The sequence below is a fragment of the Poecilia latipinna genome, unplaced genomic scaffold (assembly GCF_001443285.1).
Source record: "Poecilia latipinna isolate Pla-1442-1.1 unplaced genomic scaffold, P_latipinna-1.0 Scaffold471, whole genome shotgun sequence".
NCBI classification, from domain to species: domain Eukaryota; kingdom Metazoa; phylum Chordata; class Actinopteri; order Cyprinodontiformes; family Poeciliidae; genus Poecilia; species Poecilia latipinna.
In genome coordinates, this window is record NW_015113087.1 from 149,021 (window position 1) to 161,796 (window position 12,776).

Sequence of the window (12,776 nt, forward strand, 5' to 3'; positions counted from 1 at the left end):
TTTTTTTTATTTGCTTAAAGGATAATGTGCCTGTATGCTTTTATATGCATGTGTTGAAAAATCAATTATGTCCCTTAGGTAGATGTTTATGCATCTATTCTTTTAGCCTGTTTATTTGTATCTCAATGCAAGTAAAGATGGACATAAAAAGCAACCGCTTCAGATTCTCCTCCTTTCTTCAGCCTAATTGGATTGCTCTCACATTGATCTTCAAAGGAGCAACAGCCCTTCTCCTTGCTCCTCAAGAGAAACCCCACACATCAATTGCACAGCAGTTTTTGATTGTTTCATTAAGAGTGTAATTAATGCTCATTAATATGCACAAAACGAGAAGCAGCAGTGGGCTGTGGGAGATATGATGCATCTCTCTTAACTGAAAGGCGTAATTAAAGTGTGCTGAAAGCAGATGAGAGAAGCACCTTTTTTTTTTCAGTGCTTTCTATGAGAGTAACCCTGAAGTACTATCCAGACACAATGGTAAAGCATCAGCATTGACAACTGTCAAAACTTGGTTGCTCTTACACATGCAAATGTACAGTGTTATTGTGAGATCTTGTCCTTATAATGAAGAAGAAGGGCGTTTAATTATGGAACTCATTAAGCGTCTGCAACTACACAGATCCAGGTGAATAAACCTTGCCCTTGCCTTTGATGGCTACTAACTGGTTGCAATAACTTATGTTATATTGGATGTGAACAGCTAATTACTTTGGGCAGAAACTTGTTAAATACAATTAGTTTTTTTATATATTTGTATAAAGTACATGAAACAGATCTTAGGGATATAAAAAAAATTGACATATTTTTTGCAGTTCAGAAAGCAAAACTCTAAAATAGTTTAATTAAACACAATGATATATTTTAAAGGGGCAGTATTATGTGTTTTCTATGCACATAGTGCTATTTTGTAGTACAATTGATTAACTATGTTGCCTTCAGTTATAAAAAAATATTCTGTAAATGTCAATCACGATTTAAAAGAAATTTGACTTTGTAGTTTTACGTCTTGAAATTAGCTTCTGGCTCTTTAAGAAGCTCCTACTCGTTCCAACATTCAGCCTTCAGCACGTCATCATAGCAATGCTTCTGCATTATCCCATTTAAACCATTCTTGGGGACATTGTACTGGGAAGTAGTTCATACAGTAATCTCAGCAGACTCATAGTTCCACCAGGTGATTCTGTATGAGCTGATGTGGAGCAACCTCTATCAGGTTATCACAAAATAACTACTTCTGTAATCTCATGATGATGGGATGTCCATAATACTTTACAGCATGAGTTATTTGCTGTCTCAGTGGTTACCCAAATGCGTCATTATGAATTGTCTGCATGTGGGACCCTTACAGCTTTGTAAAGCTGTAAGTTAAAAGGAGGACAAAAAACATGTTTTTCTTCTGAACGATATTTTTTGTGAACTCGGAAATTAATAATGTTGCCTGAAGTGAATATCCCATTAATGCAGGATAAAGAATTCCATCATCTTGTGATGAGATATTTCAGCAGATGTTTGGGTTTCTCTGTAGGTCAAAAATGATTCTGTAATTCATACATGTTGAATTTGCTCTTGCAGTACTTGTGCAAACTTTGTTCTTTTCAATTTACAACCTTGTAAAATAGTTGCACCAGATGTAGTATTTGAGATTAAATTACACTTTTTTGAGCTATATCGAGATAGATTTTCAACAATTACCAATTTTTAATATTCTTTTAAAATATTAAGTTTTTTAATTATTTGACTATTTTTATATTCTTATTTTTTTAAATAATTTCACTTGCTTAATTTATTTAGTTTTCTGTTTCAGTTTTGTTGTGTTTTTTTTTCCCCATTCAAAAGAGAAAACTAACTCAAGTTTTCCTACATAATGTGGCACTTTTTTTTCCTCAAATAACTTCCTTATTCATGTGAGAAGTTGCGTGTAGCTAGCTATTTTGTGCATGGCTGTGATACCACGAATGGTATAAATACACTCAGCTGTTATGGGTTATAGTAGCTGTATTTTCTACTGATCATTTCTCCTTTTTTCTGGTCGTTATATCAAGACCCACACAGAACTACAAACTACACTTATCTCTGCATAATGTAAATTACTTCTGTGATAAAAAAAAAAGCATTTATCATTGGAAGTGACTGTTTCATTGAATTCTGTCTTCTTCCCTTTGCCTTTCTGCTGTTTCCACTGTCTGTTTTCTTCCCTCTCTATCTTTGCCTGATGGAAGCTAAGCGAAGCCAGTCCATCAGCAACTGTGTCCATCTTTACGAGGCTTTGCCCACTACTAAAAGTGTTCCTATGCTGCTCCACACTGTGAGCTCTTTCTTGCCTGGTATCTCTTCTGGTAATTCTGCTTGCTCTCATAGACTCTCAGGTAACGTGCACTGCGAGAGCCGCATGTATTTGTGTGTTTGTGACCTCCGCCATGCATTCTCATCCATCTCTTAACAAATTTTGACAGTTTATAGTGTTTATGGCCGTATTACAGGGTTCCTATGCTGTATGGAAATGGGGGAAGCTTGGATTAGATATTATTGTTCTTCCAAGGGGAATAGCTTTGGAAGAAACAAAGTCTGGAAAAATATTCCCAGATTTTACTTCTAGTTACAGTGTTGAGAAACTGTATCCATCCATCCATCCATCTTTTTTTTCAGATTTCACATTTAGGTTTTTTGCATTTTCAGTAAGCATTTGTATTCATTGTAAAATGGGCAAAAAATTTCGTCATGAAAAAGCTGTAGGAACCCTGTTTTTTTTTTTTTTTTTTTTTTTTTAATAGTTCCTTAAAAACCACTTATGGACTGAACTCCCTTTATTACGAAATTGCAATCTGTAACAAAAGCATCTCGTTAAGTATTACTAATGCATGTCCGCATGTGATGTTTTCCTCCATGTCTTCATAAAAGTCTGTTCTGCATCATGAACGTTTCTTCATCTCCTTATAAATAATACAAGTCATGTCCCAGATTATGCTTTTAATTTTCTTTTCGGATGATGTCGTGACACAAACTGACCTTGTTTTTTTTGTTTGTTTGTTTGTTTGTTTGTGTTTTTTCCCCCTCCAGATGTAGAAGAATGTCAGCTCTCAGAATGTGGAGGAGAAGAGGAAACGGGGGGCAGGGAGAGTCCTCTGCAGCGGAGCAGCAGCACCTCGGACATCACCCAGCAGCTGTCTGACACTTTACCAGGTATTGAACAACAACAACAAAGTCTTTGCTCTATTTTACTTCTATCCTCATTCTCATTCATAACTTAACCTGAGAAGACACGATTCAGCTGAGCCGTCACCAGTCATTCATGAGCAGAGTTGCCTGCATGCCAATGACTTTTTTTGGCTGTGTTGTTCTGCTTTTTTATGGCAAAATGTCAATATGTCCATGTTACAATGATATAATAGGAACATTATGATATGTCACTATTAGACCCACATTAAGAGAATAACATTTAATGAAGACTAGAATTAAATTTGCATTTATTTCAGCAGTGCAATTCATACAGTGATTTCTTACACACATTTATTTCTATGTATTACTTTGAACAATATGGCTTTCAGTTAATAAAAACACAAAATTGACTTTCTCAGAAAATTGAAAAAACTGAAAATTACACATATAAGTTCACCCTTTGAGAAGTATGTCCATTATACCACATCTCCTCTATATCACAAGTTCCACTTTTTGAATTGAGCTACAAAAATAAAATAACATTTCAATAACATTTTAATTCATGTAGATGTATCCGTGGTCATAATTTAAGGGAAATTTATATTTAAGACAATTTTATGGAGAGCTTTTCATGCTCTCTATTTAAATAAAATAACTTTTTTTCTCACAGCCCAGAAGAGAGACTACTCCCCCACTTCCTGTGGTTCTGAGGGCAGGACTGAGAGCATAGAGCCACCAGTGGTATGTACATTAAACTTGTACTATTATATAATGAAGTATTGACTGTGTGTGTGCTAGATTATTTATTTTTTAATTTGTTACGTCATATCTAGATATTGATCCGACGGAGCAGCAGTCCAGCCGAGGCAGAGTCGAGCACTGACGGACCCCCAACCTACACAGGACACAAACTCAGAGATAAAAGTGAGAGATCACCTGGCGCTTGTGTAATTTGAATTACCTATGTGTTAGCTGTTTAGCTCCAGGTCATTACACTTGTATGTAAAGAGCATTTTTTTCCAAAGATTAGATTGCATTTGCATGTCTCTGCTATAAAAAGCACATGTTCTCTTCTTTAAATAGGTGAAAGTGTGAGTAGCGAGACATCCAACGGCTACCTCAATGAGGCTGAAGTTACATGGCAAACATTCGACGAGGAGGCCGACACTCAGTCCACGCAGTCGGCTCACATGGACGTTACAGCTGACCCCCAGAACCAAGGGAGTTTGCTGCTCAGCCACAATGACGCTCTAGCCGGTAAGATCAGGGAAAGACAGTTAACAACACATACTCTTAAAGGTTAAAAATGTTCACTTTAGATGCGTCGGAGTTAAAAAAAGGTGAAATATTAAACAGAAACACAGAATAGATTCAAGTTAAAAGGCTTAAGTACAGCTCACTGGGAAGTCTGAGTCCTTTTCCAGGTACTTGTAGGTCTTCATCTCGCTCAGATTTTTATTTTACTCCTAACATTGTTTTGTGAGAAAATGTGTTGTTGTCTCCTCACACCCCACCGTTTGAGGTTAATTTTTCTCTTCCCTGCATTGTGATCCGTGTGTCTCTGTGCTCCCTCTTCCTCAAAGCCAGTTTTTTTGTTTTTTTTTATCCCTCTTCCATTGTTGTTTTTAGGTCCTGAGTGTGCCCTCCTTCCCCACTCTGCTCCTCCCTACCACCACAATTACCACTACCCCCCCTCCTCACCGACCCTGCTGGTGCACACCGAGTGCCCGCGGGACTGTCCCCTGGATGACACCATGCATCAGTCTGTCTTACACATGCCACACCACTTGGGTACCACTGCCTAACTGTTATTTATCAATCAACGCCACCATCAACTTTCCTTCCATTGTTTCCACCTGGATTCTTGCATCAAAAAAATTCTGTTTTCATGTGTCTATTTTTCTCCTCCCTCAGCTGAGATAGATCTTCTTTTATTAATCACAGTGACTTGCAAAATATTAAACATGTCCAAATTCTACCAAGTTACAACCAGAATTTAAGTTTAAATTCTTGATTACATTTTTTTTTTTGCGATAGACCAACACAAACGATACAAATCTGGAAAGTTCAGTGTGCATTTGTACACAGAAGAGCTGCATTTCTGTCTCATCTGGGTAGATCAGAGCTTCTGCTTCTTGCTGTCTTCTACATCCCTTCTGTCTGACTGCAAACAGGACTTCTTAGAACTTTCTGTCAACAATTGCTTTCTACTTTCAATTCTTAATAAAGGCCAGATTGGTAAAACTCATAAAACGAAGTGGCTGTTTTGAAAGTTGGGGATCACTGCAGCTCCTCCAGAGTTACTACAGGCTTTTTGGCTGCCGGTTATTAATCCCCTCTCCAGTTTAGCTCAATTTTCAGATTTGTACTTGTAATAAAGTTTGAAAAATATAATTTTCCTTCCACTTAAAAATAATACAGTACTTAATGTAATCTTTCACATAAAACCCAGATGAAATGCGTTGAACTTTGCAGTTGTAACACGACACAATGTGAAAAAGGTTCAGTAGTAAGAAAACTTTTGCAAGGCATTGTAGCTGCATCTTTTAGTTTTGTACTCATTTTGTTCCCTTTGACATTGATGGATATGAACGTACTGAGCATCAAATTACTTTTCTCTTTTTCTTTTATTACATAATATTTCAGACCTTTGAACTGAATATAATTTAAATGTTTTTTTTGGGAACATTCTCTTTTCTTCCAACAAAAATATCACAACATAACAAGAAAGTCCATTCCTGGCCTCTGCTCCCTCTTACCTGCATTTCTACTTCTGCCCACTTGGTGGCACTGTTCTCCCATACTTCAATGATCCATGTGTGGTGTGCCTTTTTCCCCAAAGTGTTTAGGCCATTATTCATGTACAGCAAAATGTTACTGGTCAAATGCATTTGGGGCAAAAGCACAGATATTTTGTAAGGTTCAGTCAACAGCTGAACCTGTTGAGTATTGAATAAGTAGAATACGTATTGAATAAGTATTCAATAAGTATTGAATTTTGTTCTTATTCATTTCCTTTTTTCAAGTATTTAGAATTATCTCAGAAAATTATTCAGCACATGTTGACTAAATCCAATTTCCTTAAAAATAAATTCTGCCTCGTTTTGTAATCTGTACTGCATTCAAACCAAAACTGTCTCTGATCTTGCAGACAGCAGTGAGTGTCTTGCCGATGATGTCAGCATCATCGCTGGGGGGACGCTGACTGGTTGGCATCCTGATTCTGCTTTTGTCCTGTGGAGGAGGATTTTGGGTATTTTGGGAGATGTCAATAACATCCGATGCCCTAAGATCCATGCCAAGGTTTTCTCCTATCTCTATGATCTCTGGCACAAGCTGGCCAAGGTAAAAAAAAAAAAACAGACCATGCTGCCTACATACAGGAAAGGACATTAATGTCAGAAAGATTTCCCAAATATTGTTGTGAAAACGTAATTTTCTTTTAACAGTCATGCAAAGATGCATTAATGAATAAGATGTGGTGCTTTCATTTAAATGTGTGATCACAGGTCCGGGACAATCTGGGGATCAGCGTGGATAACCAGTCCTCTCCTCCCCAGCCTGTGTTCATCCCTCCTCTTCGAATGCTAGCATCATGGCTCTTCAGGGTAGGAACAAGACATGGACACAACAAACAGCATGCAGGACATTTGTATGCGTCAAATAAGTAATGATACCAGCACCATCTTGTCTTGTAATGCATGAAATCCAGACTTCTTTTTCTGGGTTGTTTCAAAATGTTACTGCTTTTTTATTTGTGACGAAGATCACATAAGAAGTAAAGCGGGCTAAAGATGCGAGAGAAATTTGAATGCATTTTAAAACCATATGTACAGTGAAAACATTATGTTGATTTATGACATGAAGTCCTTATAACATAAATTAAAATTAGTTCTTAGGCTTTGCACTAAGCTCCAGTGTTGCAGATAATTATATTTTTAACAGAGAAGAAGACAGTGTTTGATAATGACTAACCTCTAATATGTAACTGTTCCACATTATTTTGCAGCAGCATCATTTAATCATCCCACTTCATATTTTTTTCTCTAAAATTACATTATGAATAGTATTACAGAACAATTGAAACTAATTTACTATAATTTAAAGTTTGATTATTATTCTTGCATATCTTTAATGTGGCAGCAGCAACATGTCCTTGATCAGACCAAATTGTTTATTTTTAAATCTTATCCACTTAATTTCCAAAAACAGCAGGTTATAACAATTATAGTTTACACATTCTCCTTAGATTATTTAAGCAGTTTGAAAAACCTAATGCAGATTTAAGATGACAAAAACAGGAGCTCGTCATAAAATGCTTTACCTCTGTGCTTCTCTGTTTTCCACAGGCAACCATGCTCCAAGCAGAGTACAAGGCTGGCAAACTGCAGGCATACAAGCTGATCTGTGAGATGATGACCAGGCACCAAGACGTCCTCCCCAACAGCGACTTCCTGGTGCACCTGTACCACGTCATGCACAAGGGCTTCACCAGCGATGACCAGGTACAACCAGCAGATGGCTCTTTACTGTGAGATCGTCAGGCTTCTTTTAAAAAAAAAAAATATTCTTTCATCACCCATAGATGGCGCATCAAACTAAGATGCGCTCAAGAACTTTTTCAGAATTAGCTGATTTCAGTTCACTTTTTAATGTGTTTGCAATTTTCATTTTTACTCAGCTAGTGCTTTCTGAGATATTTCCTGTGAACCTTGTATGTCAACTTTGAAATAAGCATGTTCAAATTAAAGGTAGGTTAGACTCAACATAGGTAAAACCATAAACTGTAAATACACTACAGTTTTAAAATAGAGGCTCAGTCTGCCTGCCAACCGGTGGTGTTGAGAAGCACTGCTGTGTTTTGGCATCTTCCTCCTTTTCTCGCCCCACCCTTTCTTGTATTCAAATCTGGCGTAGCTCCTTTGGTCCTAGACAAAGATGAGTGGAGATGAATAGAGTTCCCCAAAACAAAGGGACAGGGATAAAAAAAAAAAAAAAAGTCTGGGTGAGCAAGGGGTGTTTTGGATACAAATGTGTGTGTGAATATATATGCATATATGCCCTCTTGGCTGGGTTTCTATTGCGCCTTGGCAGTGCGACAAGCTTATTAGAATGTTTTCCATGTCGTTAAATAATGTTTTGAGCCCCTGCCGTGTATACGTGATTAATTAAGGATTGACGTCTGTCGCGCTCCGTTAGACTGACACGTCGGCCGGGGGCCCAGAGTTAGAGCGGCCCTGCCTGCCTGTGTGTGTGAAGGAGCGGGAGGGGAGCCTGGGGAACGCAGCGTAGAGTAGAGCAATGAGGGGGGCTCGGCGCACTGCGAGACCAGGCAGCATTCTCCAGCTTTTGTTGTGGCTCTGTATAATGCGTTAGGGGGCCAGAGCCAGGCTGGCCACTGAAGCATGCTCAAATTGGCCAGAGAAAAGAGTCCTCACGCCACACAATAGAGGACAGCCGCATGCCTGCTTAACATAAGAAAGTGGCTCTTGTTCTCCCCCACCTCCTTCCTTTTTTGCCTCTACCCCCAGCCCCCTCTGCAACCCCCCCCAAAAAAAAAATACGAAATGTTTGTTTTTTTAAAAAAAAAACCTATCAAATCAAACAAGTTAATTTTATAACACATTATTTTACACATAACCTAAATAACAAAAGTTGTCATCTGTTGAAGCAAACTGAGCAAGAGATCCCAGATATTTCCATGTCCTTATTTCTGCCTAAAGTCGATAGTTCACCTAAATAGTCTTTTTTGTGGTTAATTTTTGCTTAAATCAGCCACTCTTCTGTTAGTAGGATTCTTCCTCCAACTGACAGAGTGCCAAGGTCAGGGCTATTGTCCTGGTTCTCTGTCACTTACCGGTCACTGGTCTCAATGGCAAGATGGCAGCACAATAGCAGTAATCGATCAATAACAGTCTTTCTAAAAGCTGGGCAATCTAGAGTTAAATGGTTATCAACGTATTTTTGTGACATTTAGTGATTGAAACAACAGGAGTGTCCCGGATCAGGAGTCTTTTTCCTCAATACTGATCCAGGCCATTGAGGTCCAGTGCCTAGTTAAAATTAATGGAATCAGTTCCACGTAAGTGGTTGAAAACCTGTTTAACTTCAAAAAGCTGAAAAATAACAATACATTTCATCAGTATCACACTTTACTTCGATAATGGCATGCAGCATGCCACACTCTCTCCTATTTCATTTTTTGCCTGACAATAAGATATTTTGCCACAAGCAGGGTTTATGCATTACAGCCTTAGCATGCTACTCCAAAACACGTGTCCTAAAACATGCATAACGTTTAAGTACAAACTTATTTATATAGATTAGAAACTGCTCTCCTGATGTGACCAACACGTCTCATCTGACTAAATGTAATATGGATGTTAAAGAGCAGCGCAGCCAGATTCCAGACTTGAATCTTTGGACGGAGCTAAAGATTAGGATGATGGCAAATAGGCTTTCTAATCTCAAAGATTTGGAGCTTGTTGTATAAAGCGCTTTCCCCCGCAGCTGCTGATGGTAATGTTTAATCCTTGGTTCATGTCTGTCAGCATGAATTAACATTTAACGCAGCAATCAATAACTGCGTCACGAAGAGGAAGAAAACGTATATAAGTCGCACTCGACGTCAGTTGTTGCTTAGTGTTTTTACTCTAAGTTTTTGATTTCATTAATAATTTAACTGTTAATGAGCATTTCGACTGAATCATGTGCAGACAAGTCTTACAGAAGCATCTTCATATGTCAGAAGCTGTGTGCTTTATTGTGAACCTTAGGAAAATGACTTTGTGTGTATGTGTCTATTACTCTTTCTCACCTTGTACAGCCCACTTCTCCAACAAATATTAAGAAATGCTGGTTTTGGGTTAGCACTTCCTGTCAAAAGCTGAAGATTGGAAACAAACATTAATTCCTTACGTAAAATGTTCACCTCTAAGAAGATCTCTTGGTCATTTATTAGAAATAAACAACTGCATTAAACATATAATGTCAGTTATGGAAATGGATCATCCTAATCAGATTGCCAGGATTTATTTTAATTTTTTTGAAAGACTGTTTAAAATCTTAAATTGCAAGATGTTTTATATGATGTCAACACATTTGGATAGTGAAATTGGACTAACTATTTTTAACCTCCTGGACTGAATCATTTTAAGCTTTACAAATCATTTCATGCAAATAGGATTAGTAATAGTCGGGATCCTTCCACAGAGATTAAGACTGAAATGTTCTGGAGGTGACACCTGTTGTGTTTAATACTTTGAAGTTCACAATGATAGAATCATTTCTAATTCTCTTATTTGGTTGTGATATGAATAAGTGTGGTGGTTTGCCTTTTTACTTACTTAATTGTGTTAAAGTTTGACAACTTTAACACAATTAATTGACACACCAGGGCTGATGCACACCATGACAAGTTTTTATATATATTTTTGGTGTTTATTTTTGATTTATTTGTTGCTGAATAAGTGAGACATGTCATTGAGCAAATAACTTTTAAAAGTAACTTGCTTATTTTTCATAACTGAAATTTGCAGAAACCTTTAAATTGCTTTACTTTATTTAATTTTTTTTTTTAGCTAAGATTAATTCAAACTTTCTCCCAAAATCTACTGTTAATCTCTGACCTGTAAACTCTGTTGTCATTTCTTTATAAAACATTTGAAATCAAATATTTCCTCTTATAATTGTAAAGGTTGTTTGATACTTTATAGTATGATAAAATGCCAGAATGAACCCTGTCACCCCTGGGCCAGCCGGAGTGCATTCTTTCCTGAGGATGAGGCCACATTTATAGAAAAAAAAAAAGTCCTGTGGTAGCTCTGTTCAGTATTGACGTTAATGCACCTTTTGTTGATGCAGTCGGCCATTCCTACTGCCAACACAGCTCCACTTTCCTCAATGCTGATTTCTTTACTCACACCTAAAATCAGGTCCCCTCTGCTCACACACACAATCGAAAGCACTTTGCCGTCTGCATTTGTAGCTTCCTCTAAAATGCTTATTTCAGGCAATCAAGAAACAGTTTGTTGCCTGCTAATTACCTCTGACTGCACTGCACATTATGCTTCAGAGGTCAATTACCAACAAAATGAGGGTAAAATTGGCCCCTCAGCTCTAAAGCTCTTCCCACCAATTTTCCGCATGCAGCACTGATGTTGGTTTGACTTCCTGCTTTTTATGTCTGTGTTTATTCTATTTTCCTTTTGTTCACCTGCATAGCTGTTTACTGAGGGTTTGGGGTTACTTATGTCACACATACATAGGTGGCACAGTGTGTTTGTGCGTCCCCGATGCTGCAATTGTATGCATGCGTTTTGTTAAGGTGGCCCTCGGATCAGGTACAAACAGGCTGATGTTTGAACTGTCGGATTTGCTCAGGTTTATAGCCATGAAGGCAGGTGTTTCCGAGCTGGACCTTGGCTTTGTACACACATATTCACATACACGCTGCAGATAAGGGGGAGTAATTTTGCTCTTGTTGGGAAGCAACATTCTTATACCATTTTGTGTATATGTTTTGTATATATGAGTATTTTCAGTTTGGTATCAACCCTTTAACGTCTTAATGTCCTTTGTATGTGCGTTTGGTGTTATACTGTACACATTTAAGAGGTTTGTGCGTAACCCTCTGCTGCACAGCATATGTTGGTGTTGAAAGAGTACCCATCTGCCGCTGAGCCGCTGTACCGCCTCAAAACAATACCTTGTCTCTGGCTTTAATTACAGGTTTGCTGGTGTGTGTACCTACATGCGACTCATGAAAGTTGAAGTCTTTTGTCCTCCCTCTTATCCAGTGTGAACAATCCATCTGCTGCCTCTCGTCTGTCTTTCTTTCCCCCATCTTCCATATTGTCATTTACTCTTGAATCTTTAACTTTAATCGTGTTGGTCTAAATGACCAGCCTTCCATTTGTAGTGAAAAGCTTTCACCATGTTGCGTCTTTTCATCCGTTAAGGAAAGATCGCGTCCGTTTTCTTCAAAACTCATGGCCTGCAGAAAACGCAAATCTAGATTGGTAAAAATGTTAGTTTGTTCCAAGGTCACAGTCAAAAATCTGTCACTATAAATTTTTAGTTATATTATTAATTTATTTGTGTCCATTCACTTCTATAGGACGTTTTGAATACCATCGTCCGCTCCTGCTCGCCCCGTTTCTTCTTCCTTGGTCTACCAGGTTTCACGATGCTGCTTGGAGATTTTATCACCGCTGCTGCTCGTGTCCTTTCTTCTGACTCCAAAGAGGTACAAATACGTTTTACATTCAGATTTAATGGTGCACCGAAATATGGATTCAATCAAAGTTTTTCCACACATACTTCTAAGTATATAAATTGCATCTGATTGTCTTATCAATAATTGTCTATCTCTGGTGTCCAAAGTTGGGGTGAGTGAAATGTCAAGAGTGGGGTCTTGAGATCCTATTTTTGAAATAAAAAAGCATAATAGCAGGAACTTATGTAGATTGTCAATAGTACAACTGGTAAAAATCTAGATTATGAAAAAAAAATTATTATGAGAAATATATTTGAAAACCGGATTCCATTCGATTAAATCATTTTCAATCAATATTTTTTTTTCATAATAAGTTAAATGATGTATGTGCACTAGAGATGTG

The 12,776-nt window shown here is 37.7% G+C and overlaps 1 protein-coding gene across 9 annotated transcripts in view; it reads left to right on the top strand.

Moving 5' to 3' along the window:
• Positions 1 to 12,776, top strand: part of ralgapa2 (Ral GTPase activating protein catalytic subunit alpha 2) — a 120,216-nt gene that overhangs the window by 45,698 nt on the left and 61,742 nt on the right. For 7 of the 9 annotated variants that reach the window (XM_015039402.1, XM_015039403.1, XM_015039401.1 and 4 more), the window contains exons 17-26: positions 2,220 to 2,366; positions 3,058 to 3,180; positions 3,827 to 3,897; positions 3,990 to 4,080; positions 4,240 to 4,413; positions 4,786 to 4,947; positions 6,308 to 6,501; positions 6,666 to 6,764; positions 7,506 to 7,661; positions 12,275 to 12,403. In XM_015039402.1, the coding sequence (XP_014894888.1) occupies positions 2,220 to 2,366; positions 3,058 to 3,180; positions 3,827 to 3,897; positions 3,990 to 4,080; positions 4,240 to 4,413; positions 4,786 to 4,947; positions 6,308 to 6,501; positions 6,666 to 6,764; positions 7,506 to 7,661; positions 12,275 to 12,403 (1,346 nt within the window). The remainder of the gene's footprint in view (positions 1 to 2,219; positions 2,367 to 3,057; positions 3,181 to 3,826; positions 3,898 to 3,989; positions 4,081 to 4,239; positions 4,414 to 4,785; positions 4,948 to 6,307; positions 6,502 to 6,665; positions 6,765 to 7,505; positions 7,662 to 12,274; positions 12,404 to 12,776) is intronic. The other 2 variants (XM_015039406.1, XM_015039407.1) reach the window with 2 other exon arrangements.